At 45.5% G+C, this 17,176-nt stretch overlaps 1 protein-coding gene across 4 annotated transcripts in view; it reads right to left on the bottom strand.

Annotated features, from left to right (window-relative positions):
- The window catches only part of CHCHD6 (coiled-coil-helix-coiled-coil-helix domain containing 6), a 124,092-nt gene extending 108,263 nt beyond the window's left edge, over window positions 1–15,829 (bottom strand). The window contains exons 1-4 of one of the 4 annotated variants that reach the window (XM_035337667.1): window positions 15,656–15,829; window positions 13,815–13,932; window positions 12,600–12,669; window positions 11,163–11,307 (exon numbers count right to left, since the gene is read on the bottom strand). In XM_035337667.1, coding sequence (XP_035193558.1) covers window positions 11,163–11,307; window positions 12,600–12,669; window positions 13,815–13,932; window positions 15,656–15,745 — 423 coding nt within the window. In that variant the 5' untranslated portion in view covers window positions 15,746–15,829. The remainder of the gene's footprint in view (window positions 1–11,162; window positions 11,308–12,599; window positions 12,670–13,814; window positions 13,933–15,655) is intronic. The other 3 variants (XM_035337669.1, XM_035337670.1, XM_035337668.1) reach the window with 3 other exon arrangements.
- Between the last annotated feature and the right edge of the window lie 1,347 nt (window positions 15,830–17,176).

Here is a 17,176-nt window from a genome sequence, read left to right as displayed (position 1 = left end):
ACTATAAAGTGCTATTTGAGCAGGTATTAAACCATGGAGCTTTTTTCTTTTGGACAGTAATTATACATAGCCCTGCTCTGTCTGTTTGATCAATTTTTACTCTCAGCTCATACAGCATCATCCTTCAAGTTCGCCCATTATCACAAAGTCTTCAAGGCTAAAAAGGCTCCAACCCCCCAGTGCAACACGAAGACAGGAAGAAGAAAGCCAGTTAATTCTCTAATTCCTTCTCTCCCTCATAACCTTGCAGGTGTTCTATTTTCATTGTCTAAAAATCAAAGAGAAAATCATAAGCTCATTTCCTCTCCCTTAGTACAGTCCCTTTCAAGAAGCTACTCTCCGTCAAGTTTTACTCAGCACTCATAAATAATACAGATAATTGCAGATGGCCATAACAAACAAGCAAAAAAGTGTACATATATAGTACAAAGGAAACAATAAAAAATCTGAGGTGCTCCAAAAGCAGAAGGAATTCCTGGCAAATAGCAGCAGTTGCATCCAGGTCATGTTTTTAGTTGATGTGAGGCAATGGGAGCCAAAAATAATACAGAGACAGACTTCAGACAAAGTTAAATAAGGCTGCTGGCAGCTCGCTCCCCTCTGAAGCATTTGTTTCCCAACTCACCCCCATGTGCAATATGCAGAGCTATTTCTTCTCTATACTTTTGCATTAGGAAGTGGGAATGCTGCTCATGGAAAGATAGGTTTAAAACTGCTGAAACTCCAAAATACATCAGCACTATGCAATTAGGAAGATATTATGCTGACTGTAATAAGAAACTCTAAGAGAGTCCAGCCAGCTGCCCAAGAGTTAACATAATGCATTTCTCATCAAAACCTCTTCCAAGAGGTTAAGCACACAATAGACTATCTAAAGCACAGCTAGAAAGGCTGCTTGAAATTCCACACATGTGCCTCAGCAATGTATTTCTATTAATGTCCAGTGTGTGTCAGCGTGAAGATAAGGTACCAACATCATGTCCAACCAGCCAGCTAGAGAATGGGACGCCGTGTAAAACATTGTCTGATACTTAGAATCGCGGAGAACAGTGGCGCTTGCAATCTCACCCTCTGCACACGCGGCTGATAACGCCACCACCGAGAGCGGCAGCCGGAGCAAACCGTCCCGCAGCCTCGGGAAACTAAAAAGGCAGAGAGAGATGGGGAGGGAGAGGGAAGCAAACAAGAATTAAAATAAACTTCATCAGAGAACAGGCATGTTTTAGGACGTCCAGCAGTAGCGGAGGGTGTAACTGAACCAGGAAAAGCCTCAGTGAAATTTGCTCTTCGTATCAGCTTGCTGTAACTTTCTTTGAAGACAACAAATAAAGAAAGAACCTCAGTGCTTATTTTGCTTTTTCCCATCATACCACGTATTCTCAGCTTCATCTCCTAGTAAGATCCAGCAAGGCTATTTGTAATGGGAGCCTTGTCGGAGACATTTTATTTGAAGAGCTGTGATCCTGAACAGGGCACAACTGGACTGCTGGGCCTGGCATTTAGGGCTGGAGAAGCCCACACGTCAGCACAAGCAGCTGCTGTATGGGAACCCGCTGGAACTCCCTGTGTGGGCTGTGCTGCGTGCAGATGGGTGTTACACACAGAAAGGTCCAGACTGTAAGGAAACTTACTGGCTGAACAGCTTACAAATATAACCTGCAACTTTACTGCCTGGGGGTCAAGGCGTGGAACGCAGCAATCCTGACCAGGAGACCACTGCATCTTGAAGGTGTAGAGACTGAAGCTGAGCAGGCACAGTGCCGTGCAGGGCTGCTCATGCAGCGTGGCCTTCAGGCCTGTGCTGTGCTGCAGGATAAAATCGCCCAGCTCAGCATAACCCAGACATCTGCGGGCAGCTCGCCCTCGGGACCGGCAGTTACGGCACCTTTATCTAAAAGCGCAGCAAGAAGCTCTCACGTGAACATCCTTTATGAACAGTTGCTTCTTAAACAGCTGTATTACAAGAATGTAACACAGTTATAAGAATAGAACAGCTTGACTGACCAAAACTGAGGAACCTCTCCACAGATGGGATCTGTGCAGCACGCCATGGGAAAATCTAGAGAGGGCCCATGCCGTGTAAAGCAGGGCTCCCAGCACATGAAGGGATGTCAGATTTACTTGCTATCTGCACTCTTTTTATTCTGTTTCATTAAAACAGCTGTTTTATTAAGCCACTGGTCAGCCCCTCTTATCAGGATCCAGAAAGAACCCTGCACCATTTCTCTCTAAGCATCCCTGGTGCAGATCCCTCTTCCCATCTCAGGTACGAGCAACTTCCTTGCCACCCCCTCCACTGCCAGTGAGGGTCACTTCAAGACATGCACAACAAGGCTCCAAGGCAAGGCAGCAGAAGCATCAAAGCTAGTTTTCATGGCAGTTCGGGAATGTGACAGAAATGTGACATCCAGCGAGCGGGCACCTACCTCACATCCCCATCATCCGAGTGCAAGACCATCTGTTTTCCATTCAGTGCAAACTTATTTCCAAGTTATATTAGCCCTTTAAATTCGTAATCTTGTTCTCTTTTTAATAACACTTTCATTCTCAAACATCTCATGGAAATTTTCAAGCTTGTTTCTAAGGATCATTGGTTCAGGATGCAAACACTGTCATTTTGAAGATAGAATACAATGAACGCTGGAAAGTTATAGCCAAATAACAAGTGAGATGTATGATCCCCACTACACACAACAGACAAACAAAATGAAAATCCCAAAATAAAAAGTTTAACCAAGCTTGTGGGAACTGTATTTTGTACTTGACACCTACAGCAATCTCATACCACAAGCCATGCTGGCTCGTACAGAAGGAAAGGCTACTGAAACACCCCCATGCATTATCAAACGTAGTATCTAGTTGTAGACAGGGAAAAAGGAAGACTAATCCTATCTTTTGCTTCATAAACAACAGAATGGCTTTACTGTAACCCTTAACTAGAAGGAATTAATCTGGAAGAAGTTTCTGTGGAATATATGAACTTTGTAGGCAAAAAGAAGTGAAACATGGGGAAAGGAGAATTGAAGCTGAGAGTGGGGAATTGGGCAGCACCACAGACAACTTCAATTTGTTACAGCTGTAGGATTTAAAAAGAGGCCAACCTTGTGATAACGTCCCTTAGCCCAAGAGACTACAAAAATGAGAAGCTCACAAACGACCATCAGCTGCTGAAATCTGCAAAAACTCTCCAAACACAAATTAACCTTCAGAGTCAGGAGATAAAAGACTAGCTGCAGAAATTGGAAGTTGTTCAAAAAAAAATGCTATAAATGTCTGACAAATCATAGCAGCAGTAGCAGGGAAAATAAGGAGTACAGATGCAGCATCTTACCCCCAGCCAGATAACACCTTTGCCTTTCCTCAAGAGAAGATGGAGAAAGAATTTACTCTTAAAATCCTGGTTGGTTGTATTAAACATTCTGCACAATTGTCTTAGTTAAATTTAGACCTCACTGGTGCTTCAGAGGCCAAAAGTTATTAGCTTGCTGGAGGTTACACACATGTAGATCCTTGTCATGCGAAGTTTAAATTTAATGCAAACCTTTCCGAAGTCCATCATCTAATACTGCAAGATTACGTTCTATAGGGATTCCTGAAACATTTAATGGTTTCATAGAAATAATTAATTCTTTCACTGCAGAAGTGCACCCACTTCTGCTACAGAGGACTGCAGCCAGAAAGGAACCCAACCGTGCAGAACGAGGGATGTTCTGTCCAGAGGCTATACAGATTATCAGGCCACTAACTTTCAAGACTCCGCTGATTAACATGCATTCCTCAAAGTGCAGAAAATAAAAGAAAAAAACCTCAGACAGCGAGAGTGAGTGGGATAGAAGGAACAAGATCTGAAACTACTCGCAATCCAGCTATTTAACTCCCCTATCGATAGCTTGCAACACAGAAAACAACACTGGAGCTACAAAACCCAGCGCAGAGTCCTCACCAGGGGAAGAAAAGCAGACTGCTTCCAAGTGTTTTGACTCTGCCTCGTGTGCAGCAGGAGGTCTCTATATCAAGTATTAAAAATGCAGAGAAACGGAACGCATAACCTTATTAATGCTGCTACTAAGTAGACTTTTTCAGGTCAAAAAATAATCTAAAATATAAAAATAAAGACAGGAGACTTGGAGAACTAAGGGCAGTCTGACTCTTCAGATAGCCCGTTGGCACTCGGGGACACGCTGCCTGCTCATTAGAAGCACCAACACCAAAGAGACCGTGCTCGACCACGCGCCTCGCAGCAGACAGCTCATCAGAGGCTGAGCCAGCCTTTAGTAAAGGCAAAGGAATGCTGCACATCGTTAATTACCAAGTCCTGACCCAAAGAATTTTAAAAAGCAATTTAAAAAAAAATAAGGCTATATAAAAATAAACACCAGTTATGACACTACAGGTTAAGATCTGAATTTCCTAAGATCTGTTCAAATACTTCAGTAGTTCAAGGCACACGTTTGTTTCTGAACTTTTGTGTGCCACAAGCTCTGAGCTAGCAGCAGTTACTGCCTACTGGGATCAGCTTTTGCCAGCAGGAGCCCCTTCCAGAGGTGCCAGACCTTCCGCCAGCCCCATTCAATGTGTAGTTCTTTGCAGAGAGAAACCATTTGGGAGTGTCACATACACGTGCCCTGGTTTTGCTTCGATATACACGTTAAGAGACGATGACAGGGCCTTTTTTGTAATAAATCACTAAGGCTTAAATCAAAAGAAAAAAAAAAATCTACATCTTTAACAGGTAGTTTTATTCAATTAGTGAAAGCAATTGGAAACAACCACATTACAACTTCTAGACAAAAACAACGCCACTCATGCCAACCCAGGCAGATTTCCTAGCTGGTTGTGCACGCGCTGAGGGTATGTGAATGCTCTGCAAACAGCCAGACCTGTAGGAGATAATGCTCCGACCACCAGCAGTACCCAAATTACACATAAACTTTGTGTTCTAGTAGCTAAATGCACCAGTCATTTTCCAAACAAAATATAAAAGTGAATCTGAAGGTGGTGTCATTCCTGAAGTAAACGCATGTAGGTACTTGTTGCTAATCACACGTGATAACCAACACTGAAGAAAAAACAAGTATGAAGAAAAAGAACTCGACTTGTTCCTCACTTTGCACTATTATTTCCTGACTTAAGTCAGTGTTTTCTGCCTCACCCACAAAAAGTTTCATTCAAGAACAATTTACAGAAAGAACAACTGTAGACTAAAACTCAACATTTGTGTTAGCAAAGTCTCCCCCCAGAACCAACTATTTCCTGCATACAGACTTGCAACTCTTAAAGTATAAGGGTTTTAGCTCAAAGTGCTACATTTTAACTGCAAAGCAGACCACAAAACTGCCCTGAGGTGAGCGGCATCCAAAGGGTAAGGCAAAGCTCACAAGGGCAGTACCTGGGGCTCTCACTACATCAGTTCATATGGCCAGGGAGAGGAAAAAAAACAAAAACCAAGGCCAAGTGTTGGTGATAGAGGCCTGACCTTAAGAACACAGCCTCACCTCACTGCTGTCCCCACGCTGTCACAAAAGCCCTGCTGCTCCTGGGCCTCAGTTGGCCACTCCAGCTCGTTGTCACAATGGGAAGAGATTACGCGCAACAAAAGCCCAGCCTAATCCAGGGATGTTTACCTGCAGGTTAATCAGCCAGGATGAAGCTGATCCCCCAGCTTAACACAAAGTAAATGAAAGCCTTAACAAAGCTAAATCGTGTTCAGCACCATGTTTAAAGTCATCTTCAGTCCCAGTTCAGCCGCATCTCTCTGCGGCTGATAGTGGTTGACAACACTGGGCAAAAAGTGTTAAGGTTGGCCTGAAGCTTCATCGATGACTAGAAACCTAACGAAAACTTTCCAGAAATAGGTCAACTGGATCATTCCTTCCCCTCCTAGGGGCCAAACTCCCCCAACCCACCACTATTCCAGCTGAACTCCCCTATTATCACCAAAATTCTCTTCCTTCATAGCAAGCAATGTACAGGCTATTTGTGTAGCTTTCACCAATTTTACTTCCATATTCTTTGAATTGGAGAAGAAAACATAACAGTTAAAATGGCAACAGGCATTTTTAACTGGTATGCACTAAATACATACACTATGTACACGAAAACAATGCTGATACTGTCCAGTGCACTCCACGTGGAAAGCCCGAGAGTTCAGAATCCCACACACGAGATCACACCAATATCAAAACCCACTGTCCTGATCAAAGTCACTCCTGCTCAACACATGCCCTTCCTCTCTCATTGATTCAGAAGGGCTCTGAAGAGCAAGTGGCTTATTTCTGGCCAAGAAATCATTCAAAAAGAACCCAGCAGCCTATGCCCAATTATCCCCAGCTGCTGGAGCAATAGGACAAACCCTTCCTCCTGTGAGGATTTCCTCCCACACTCACATCACAGGCCAGACTAACCACAAGGTGCAGAGCTGGAGCCACCAGAAAGCAGGGTCTGCCGTCCAGCGAGCAGAGCATGTTATTTATTTGTATATTTATAGAATTCACCGAATTCCCAGAGCACTGGGAATGGTGAACCATTTGTCATAACAGCTGGCAAACGGCTTTCCCAGCAATTTAGGAGTTGCGTCCAGCCTGGTTTCGCACAGCAAGCAATGCCCTTCAGTCTTGTCTGAAACAGCTAATTATAGTGCAAAGTTTGTCCTTCCATCACCCCATTTCTGAATTCATTCTTTCAAAGGGGTAAGGAAGACGACGACTCTTGGTCAATAACTCTGACAAAGCCATTATCCGAGGGGTATTAAATGGGGAGATAAGAACTTCAGGGCTTTGCACAAATCATATTAGTTCAATTCTGAAATCCGCGTAATGCTTCTTTTCAAAGTATTAATTTCATTTATTCTATTTGCTCTCCCTCTGTCCTGATAACACGGGCACACATGGCCCCTAAATGAGATCCTCCTATTTTATAAGTTATAATCCTCCCTTTCTAGAGTAGTAATGAGATGTCTTCGCTTAATCGCGTTTATTCTCCCCCCCCAGCTTCTGCTTTTCTCCATCCCCATTCCACATTGATTTGTTTCAAAGGTTTCAGCAAAAACCATCAGGCTGGGAGTCACTGGCTCTGAGACGAAGGCTCATGGTGCATATGCTGCACAGCCTTAGGAGATTACAAAAGCAGAAAGGAAAAAAAAGTTTCTTCTTTTGTTGGTAAAAAAGGAAAAAAAAAAAAAGAAAGCAAGCATGAAGAACCAAGACGTTGAGAGATTAGGTTTTGATTAACTGGAAATTAAATAGGAAAGATTCAAGGTTTAGGAAAAGGCGAGACTGTTCACAACACATCCAAGCAATTAAATAACTTGACTATGACAACTCCAGAAATTCCTTGTGCTAGAATTAAAAAATAACAAAGATGGCTGTACTGATTCTTGTTTATTTCACACGAGACTTAAGCTATGCTACTAGCATCAGTTAAACATCCTAGGCACTGCTCTGAAGTTCTGTACATATTATCCCTGCTGTACTGTAAGTGCTCATGGCATTAAATTATTTAAGAGTCCAGCCAGCACCATGATCCTGCAGCGATGTACAAACAAAACATGGCCTAATATAAACTGGTGAGAGCTCTTCCACAGGAGCTCAGCAGACTGCTTCCATCTGAACCAGTCCCAGGTGGTTAATCAAAAGCAATATTCACTCCAAGAGTGAAGTGAATGCTTCAGTGTTCCTACTTATAGAGGTGTTCAGCTTCTTAAACTTCATGGAGTCAAAACCTAAAGGTATCTAGAATCTAAGTACCCTGTTCAGTCATAAAAAAAAAAGACAAAAATGTAAAACAGAACCCATGTTCTTAACTCTCAAACCCTCTTGTAACCAGTGAACCACTAAGAAATAAAATCAACCAGTTTTAATCTGCACCCTGCCCCATCAGTGATGAAGTAACTGGCCCCAGAAACTGGCAGCAAGTTCCCTGCCAAATGTTATTTGTAGTCCGCGTGCTCAGCAGGACACTGTACAGTACCACAGGAGTACCTCACAGAGATGCTGTTAATAATAAAAGTCAGGACAAAAATCATAAAAAAACAGATTAAATGACAAGTTATGTCCAACTCAAGCAAAATGAAATCGTTTCAAAATACAGCTATCGTATTTGGAGTTATGGTCCATAAGTGGTAAAGTTACAAGAGAATATTGCAACACCACTAGAGACAGCTGTGCAAGGGAAGGCTACCAGTGACCAAGCTAGCGATACAGTGAGGGCACAGAGCAGCACAAGACCTTACTGCGAGTATCAAAATAATAATAATAATAATAAACCTACTACTGACACATGGCATCATTTTCAACTCTTACTAAATTAAGTGCTGTTAGAAGCAAATTATTCATTTGGCATTTCCTCCATAGGAGTTGTCCCATTTTTCACTGGTTTCCCTAGAAGGTCATAACAAACAAAACAAAACAACCAAATAACACCACAAAAAAACACTAAAAACTGAAGGCTCTTTCCCTTATGAACTTCAGCAGATAGTTTCCAGTTCCATCTGCACCTGGACTACCACCGGGTACACCTAATTCCACTACTCTTTTCTGTTTGAAAGAGAAGACAGATACAGATGAGATGAAAGAGCAGCTCACATCCATTATTTGCCTCATATTCTAGGGCTAGAAAGCAAAAAAGAAGTGAGCAAAACCCATTCAAACACTACTACAAATAAAGGAAGAAAACAATACTGGAAGACAAAGGACAGATACGATTTGAGTAGGATTAAGAAAGTAGAATAAGGTGACCATGTCTGAAAGGAAACTGTAGCTGAGATAAAGCAAATCTGATAGGGATTCCAATCATTTAAAAAGGCTGGCAAGAACAGTTACTGCTCAGGAAGACACCTAGAAACCAACAGACAATAGCTTTGACCTCATCTTTGGAAGGACAGGCTAGACTATTCCATTTTTAAGGATCTTAAATTTATGACTGATCAAAAGATAGTTAAAGAGCAATGAAATTTAACAGTTTCTCATTCTTGCACCACATTCCATGGCCACTATTTATCTTTTATGGGTTACACAGAGAGAGCCTGATCAGATTTTCGCAGACCATCAAGTTTGCAATATCTGGGTATGCGACAGTGCAGGATTAAAAGCTAATTCAGATAATAGAACAGCTTCTGTATGTTAGAGGTCAGGTCCCTGCTCATTTTAGAGGTGCCCTCCTTGCACTCCGCAAACATTGCCTGCCTTTGCTAGTCACACATCCCCGAGGTTACTCTCTGCGTCTCATTACAGGAGAGCAGGCTCTGTTTCTGAGCTGGTCCTTATCTTTCGGTTGGCACTGAATCCACCAGCTTCCCCCATCTTCCCAGTCCTCTTTACAGAGCTCTGTTAATTGTGCTAACAAAGATAATATTCTCTTTCTAGTGGGAAGAGAGTTAACAGTGTGTCCGCTGGCCCAGACCTGCTGTTCAGAGGAATGGCAGTCACCTGCCTCAGACATGGCTCTCCGAAGACTCTGCACTCACGCACACTTCCTGTGGTTGGGGTACAAGCTGCCAAGCAGAAGCTTCCTACAACGCAGCAATTCACAAGCTACACCCAGCAGAGCGACCTGAGACCTACCAACACAGCCACGTGCAGTAGGCTGCCGGACAATCAAAGCATAATTGGGTCCAAACCCCCAAGCGGACGTCCTCACAGAAGGCACATTCATCAGTGACGGTTAAGCACCAAGGCAATTAAACAGCCTTTTGTCCAAGAAGGCTCTAAACCCCAGAAGCTGCCAGGGTATGGAGGTGGGAAGCACCACTCTAGGCCTGCCCTGTTCTCACACTCTGCATAAGCATCTGCTGTGGATTGCCATCAGAGATGGACTAGAGCTAGAAGAACCTTCTGTCCAAACCATTACAGCGATGCTCACTTACATTTTATTTATTCACCCCCCAGTATTATAACCTCAAGCTGCTTCCCAGATCAGTCACGAGCCTGGGTAAGCCATGCCTGTTGCTATTCACCAGGCAGAAAACATGCTCACAGAAGGGCTCTTCACTTCAATCAAGTGCATGCAACACATCAGTAGGATGAAGAGACAAATAAAGATAACATTCCTCAAGTCTGTCCTCTTCCTAAACTGTCCCTTCAGTATACAGTAGGCAAAGAGAATTTCCCTCAGCCTAGCTCTCTCAATAAACATTTCCAACACCACAGCCTGTACTGGGAGTGGCTGACCAAATTAGCTTTCTCCCCAGCAGCCCGTGTAGTGCCGCGCTCTGCACCACTGGCTGGAGCAGCGCTCACATCCCACCACTGCTCTGCCCGCTGCTGAGCTGTGCTGGCACAGCACCAAGACCTCTCCACACACCCCTGGAGCCATCTGGGCTGGGAGCAAGAGGTGGGGAAGAGACACCACCAGGGAGGCTGATCTAAACCAACCAAAGGGATATTCCATACCATACCACGTCGTATTCAGCAATAAAAGCTGGGAAACGGGAAGGGGGGGGAGTGTTTCGTTATGAAGACGTGTGTCCTCCCACACAGCCACTGGGCACATTGAGGCCCAAGGTGTAGCCAAACATTGTTTGCTGATGGGAAGTAGAGAATTGCTCTCTCTCTCTTTGCTTCTGTGCAGCCTTTTGCTTGTGTTTTTTTTTTCCTTCTTTCTTTTCCCTTTAGTTAAATTATCCTTATCTTAACCTGTGAGCTTTTTTTCCCAATCATTATTTTCTTCCCTCCCCCTTTGAGGAGGGAGAGTGAAAGAGCAGTTGTGGTGGAGCTTAGCTGCCCGTCCACCACACAGTCTGCATGAACAGGCAGTGTGACCTCACTGTGGCACGCATAATCAGCGTCATCTTATCCTGGATATACTGAAACATGCATTTCATGTGCTTACGCTACCTGAGACAACAACCCCATACAGGCACACACCACGCTGACCTACCGTTCATCCTTTTTCCCCCACAGCTAAGGCTGTCCTCAGCACAGTCACTGCTCCTGCCTTTCCCTGCAAGCTTGGCCTTGGAATCACTGCATGACAGGCTGCAAGCGTAGCTTGCCAACTGCACTGTAAGCCAAAGAGTAAAGCGAGGAGTTACGAGGTGATGAGTGCCTCAGCCTCAATCAGGTTCTAAACACATCACATAAGTGACATTCCAGGAATCCCTGAGCTGAAGCTGAGAGATTTCAGTCTGTCCCAAATGGGAGCACACTGGAGGTTTTGTTACTCACCAACTGGGCTGCTCTCTGCCTTTCTTCATTAGTGCTGCTCCTCTCCCGCTGAAGGGCAGTGTTCAGCGCCTCACCGGCCGCTTCCCTCTCTCTTTTGGCCAGCCGGAGCAGCTCCTCTTGGACCAGGGCCTGTTCCTGCTCATACCTGTACGAGATCAGAGAAGGCGATCAGCAGTCTTCTGGCAACAGGGTCATGGCTTAGCATGGACTATCCCTGACCAGAGCCAAAACGCAAATGCATTATCGATTTGGTACAAAGCCTGCTCACAGCCCCTCCATTATCAGCAGGAACTCGAAGTCGAACAAACTGTAAACATGACCTGCAAACTTCACTGTCACACAGCGCAGACAACTACGGTAGACTGAGCACCTTACAAGCTTATATTTCAGTTATATTTAGCTCCATTAAGTGCTTAATTATCACCTGAAAACAGTGATAATAGAAAAGTAGTTAGCTAGATAAATAGGTACCACTTTGGAAAAAAATCAAGGAAGGTACTACAATAAAAGGAGTTAGTCTGACAGTGCTCTTTGTCTACTCTACAAGGGAAAAGAAATCACACAGAACAAATACAGTGACAGTGCTGAGCGAGCATCCTTGTCATGTCTATCACCTGGACACCTGAATCTCAGAGACTGCCATGAAGGAAATTCAGTCCAATTCAAGCCTGGGGAATTCTACAAGCAAACACCTTCAGTGTCTGTGTAACTCAGTGGCTTTCCGTTACAAACCTGCTGGCCTGCTCTTCAGGAAAAGACCAATTTTTACAGCATCTTTAAGAAAAGAAAACAGCACTGAAGTTCTCACTGCCCTGCATACCTAGAACTAGGAGTAGACTCCTCTGGTTTTGATAGAGGACATTCTTCTTGTACGTTTTTTTCCCCGCTCTTACAACTATCTTTAAAGATAAATAAATATAATAAATGTAAATACTTTTGAATTAAAAATTCATAGCACTCTAGTACTGGCTGAGTGGCAGTAAGTCTAGTCTATGAAAAGGAGTCAGATACATGAAATGGATCTGATAATGTTAGGCGTAAAATGAATTAAACCCATGACCACATCTGAGATTTAAAAATCCCTCAGTATCAAACACTTCGTTTCCTTCATTTGTCTCAGAAAAGGCAACTGTACTCAAATTTGGGCTTAGTTGGTCCTGTAATGCACATCATACACATTTTCTACTGTTACCAATTCTTTCCATTGGTCCTCCCTATCTGTTTCTCCAAACACCGCCTGCTCACAGCTCCCCTGGTCGCTCCTTTTGGCTAAGGTACAGGCTTATCTAAAAAGTGTTCAATAGCCCTTAGCTGAACAAGGCTTCAAAGAGGATTCTCGGGCACTAACATTTACAGTCACTGCACTCAGAGTGAAGTAAAACATATATACAGTCCAAAAAGAGCTGAACTGTGTCTTTTTCACAAAGTTCACCTCACCTCCTGTACAATTCCTGCTCCGCAACTGAAGCCTTCTGACCAGAGTCACCTGTCATTGGTGGCTGGATTCCTAGAAAGAAGAACAGAAGCCTGTGACAACTGTAACAGAAAACAGTCTGTCATCACATCGTAAATTATTTGATAAGAAGAGAACACTTCATATGCGAGTGTTATCCCATCAAGAGAAAAAAACACACACCTAAGAAGTCTCACCAAAATTTAAATCTGATCGTTAGAATTCAGAAGGAAAAGATCCTGACAACACTGTCTTTCACGAGGCACACTGCACAAGGCATGCTGTAGAAGTGTCTAGGTAAGAATGTTAACCTCACACTGTTTTACACTGAAACATAAGCATAGCTTTAGTCCTACTTTCTACTTGCTTCTGCTAGCTCCACTCAGTCTTCCCCTCAAGCTCCTGCTTTTCTTGTAATTGCAGAGATCCCACAAGTAACACATCTCTAACAGCAAAGGCCTGGTTCGTTATCTTCACGTTAGTTTGGATGCCTTAATTACATGCCAATAATGTTTATCAACAAAGTATATTTGAAAATTATCAGAAATCAAACCGATTTCTGACCTGTAAATAAAGACAAGCTCAGAAGTCACGTTCTCACCATCCACTTGGAGTGTCATGTAAGCTGTGCTTAGTCAGTCCATCCTGCCCCCACAGCGTGAGCTTATTTCCAAAGAACAACCAGCAGTATTTCCCCACCCATCCACAATATACTCCCCGGGCATGGAAAGGAGACAATAAATCAAGTTTCTACAAATAAAAGATAAAAATATTCGGCCTTGCTTACTGCATGTTTATTTTAAATCATTCTTAGAAACATTCACAAAGTGACACAAGTTCACTAACGCATCTAAGAAGGGTGGCACTCCAAAGCCAGAGAAGGAAAGGACCTAGAAAAACAAGCTGTCTTGCTTAAGGTCACGCAACAGCAGGAGTAGAGGGACAGCATTTCAACTGCCCCGACAGCCAGATGATACAGCCGCCTTTCAGAAACATGTAAAAAACATGTCACAGGACCAAAATGTCCAAGACGTTCAACGATGCTGATATCTACATATGCAGAAGTGTTAAAGGCTAATCAAAGAGCTCCTCTCGTAACAGGGCAGCCTTGAAAAGATCCACACATGCTATATAACATCCAGCAGCAGTGCTATTGAGAGGTGTGTCAAAAGAGTAGACCTGACGGGGACTGACAGTACCTGTAGGGGACTTGGGCTTCCCTTCTGCAGCTGGTGAAAACGGAGCTGTGCCGCTGGATGACCTCTGGTTGTCCCTTTGTGGAGTTTCTTTCATTCTGTTTACTACATCTTCAGAGAGCTGAAACATGCATACATGAGAACGGAATCAATTTAGCACTTACCATACATATATTTCAGGATAGAAGTACCCAACTTGTTAGCTTTCATGTTACCGCAACAACAGAATTGAACATAGAATCAAATATAGAACAGAGGGTGCCTTCAAAGCCCATCTACTCCAACTGCCTGACCACTTCAGGGCTAGCCAAAAAGGTAAAGCATATTAACAAGGGCGTTATCCAAACACCTCTTGACACTGGCAAGCCTGGGGCATCAGCCACCTCTCTAGGAAGCCTGTTGCAGTGTCTGACCACCCTCCTGGAGAAGAATTTGTTCCATCCATCCAGTCTCAACCTTCCCTGACACAGCTTTGTGCCATCCCCCTGCGAACTGCCATCAGTTCCCAGGGAGCAGAGACCAGCACCTCTCCCTCTCTGCTTCCCCTCCTCAGGAAGCTGCAGAGAGCAAAGAAGCCGCCTCAGAGCCTTGTTTTCTCCACATTACCAGACCAAATTCTTGGGTTTTCTGCCCTCCTGCTTTACACTTCCACTATTTTCAAAATACACGTGTGGGCACAGTACCTTTGCCACAGGATTTGGTGAGAAATAACCTCAGATATGTAACGCCTACCACAAGAGAAATGACAGGGCAGCAAGGCAACGACAAGCAGCAGAGCCAAGGCATCCCCACAGCAGGGGATGATAAGGGGAGGACTATCACGATCGGTTCCAATACAGCTGAAGGCTGGGGGACAGTGTCTACTTGTTCTAGGAATTTAACCTTATTCCCTAAGGAAAACCTGTCTTATTAAATAATACACAGTACTCCTGGTCAATTTAAACCTGAATAGTAGGAGGTATCCCAAATATAATCCAGTTCCATGTGAATTTAATGGAAATTAGTGGTGGTTGAAAGCCAGAATCCCACGTCAGCGTCCTGTGGAAGCGAACACCAACAGCAGTCGGCCTCTGGCGACCCTGGGCAGTGAGTCCGCAGGCACCTGTCCCTTTTACCCTGAGAGACATCCACAGGAACAGAGAAATAAAGGGGCTGTAGGAACTTTTGGTTTGCTTTTCTTGAAATGCACAGGCCTGCACAAAGCCAGACTCAGTTCAGGGCAGGCTGAGCAGAATTACTTTTGCATACTTAAGTGCAAAAAGCGAAGAACACCTTTGGTACCACGAATCATGAAGGACTATTTAATTTCACCACACAAACTAACAGAAAAACCAACAGAAAAGAAACTCTTCCTCCTGGAAGCCAGGCAGAGAGGCCTACAAGGCACACGGCCACCTGGACCTCACGAGGAGCTGCGGGCGGCCAGGCACCGGGCAATGTGGACGGCCACCTTCACGGCGAGCTGCTGGAGGTCACTGTACCACCACCAGCAGCAGGCTCCCCTGGCCCTGGGGGTGCTGAGCAGAGCGACACCGGGCAGAGCCCAAGGGGCTGCTCCTTCCCTCTGCTCCTTTGGTGCTCCTCAGTCATGAGAAGCCGGAGAGGAGCCCCCTCACCTGCCCTGAGCGCTCTGAAAGGAGCCGGGCACGGCCTCGGGTGACTTCTGCAGGGCGAGCAGTGAAAAGCTCTGAGCCGAACCCTGACAGGACTCCCCGCGAGGGCTCGCTCCAGACGAATTTTAGGGAGAAAAGCGCGGGGACGAGGCGATAGCAATAAAAAAACAACGGGATGCAACGCGGAGGCGCCCCCCCGGCGCCGGGCCCGGCCCCTGCGCGCCCCCTCACCCTGACGCCCTGCAGCACCCGGACGCGGTCGCGCTCGTCCCGGCCGAAGGAGACGCTCCTGCCGCCCGGCCGGCTCCCGCTGCCCCCCATGCCGCCGGGGCGGCCGCCGGGGACGCCGCTCCCCCCCGCTCCGAGCCGAGCAGCAACACTCCCTTTCCGCCGCCTGCCAAGACGCCCGCCTGCCATTGGCGGATGGCTGCCGGAGAGCCAATAGCGCGGCGCGGTGCTGGCGGCGCGGCGCGGTGCAGGCTGGGGGTTGTAGTCTGCCGGCGGAGCAGGCGTGTTGGGAGTGTTTTCCCCTCATCCTTCGCGGTGCGATGTGCACCATAAAACCCCTTTTTCCACGCATTTCTGCTTGTCATAACCACGGGGTGGTACTGGGGTGTTAGTCCGAAAAGTAGTGGATCGTACTGTGAGCGGGTTGTGGTGCCGAGGAGAGCAGTTTCACTTACCCACACCAACCTGCCTTCGTGGTAACCAGCCCTCAGGGCTGGTAACACCACAGAGCACCTCTAAAGAAAAAAAAAAAAAAAATCAAATAAAGTTTTCATGAGGGCACCACCACATCCCACCTGGAGTGCCTTCTGCAGTACCTGCACCAGAACAGCCCCAGGCCCTCGTCAGGCCTCCTCCTTCCCTCCAAACCGCCCCCTCAGGCTTCCGCTTGGGTACACTGACGTGTGGGGGCTCTTCACTGGGTCAGTAAGGAAGGCAATGCATCCAGCACACCTCACCACACAGAAAATGAAGTGGGAAGCCACGGCGCTCACCTCCGAAACCCAAGGTTCTCCTCCAGGTTGCAGTAAATTGGATGAAGCAGAAGTAAATTGGATGAAGAGCGGCCCCGCATCCCTCCCCTCCACCACACGTCTCCCTGAGGCAGAGCAGCCCGAACACGGGGCCTTCCCCTCTGCCACCCCAGGAACGCCTGGCCCGGCCTTATGCACTGCTCCAGATCACGCAGACCTTTGCAGACATGGGCCCTGGCTCCAAGTACAGCTGACCCACATGCTAAAGTGAAGGAAAAAAAGAAAAAAAAGAAAAAAAGAGCTTAGCACAAGCAGCTGGACCTAGAGACAGCAGCTTTGGAGGATCTTTTCCAGATAAACTTTCTGGATTCCTAGAAATACAGGCCACATGATGACCTATTCAATTTTGTGCATCTGTGACTACACACATAATAGTTAATAAAGTCTTGGTATCTTAGTTTTACACCAGAACATTTTTAACTGTTTAATACTTGCCCTTCACTGCAGACACACAGCCGTCTCATCAACAGGACTCTGGGCAGCCCCAAGGGAGTATCTATGACGCTGCTCTGCAAGGTATCACTACCTGTGCTCTATAGCATGCTCCCAGGAGTGGGGAATGTTCTGTTATTTGTGTAATACCTTGTACTTTGGAAACTTTTCCTATTGCTTGAAGTCTCAAGACTACAGAACGGCAAAGCAGCAGTGGCTGTTTGCACAGCAGCACAGAAACACTGCACGCATCCAGCTAAAGAGCGAAGCTCTTGGTAAA

This window comes from Oxyura jamaicensis, chromosome 12, assembly GCF_011077185.1.
Source record: "Oxyura jamaicensis isolate SHBP4307 breed ruddy duck chromosome 12, BPBGC_Ojam_1.0, whole genome shotgun sequence".
In the NCBI taxonomy this organism is placed as follows: Eukaryota; Metazoa; Chordata; class Aves; order Anseriformes; family Anatidae; genus Oxyura; species Oxyura jamaicensis.
The sequence above is the reverse complement of the archived record's forward strand: the minus strand, read 5'-3'. Positions and strand labels throughout refer to the sequence as shown.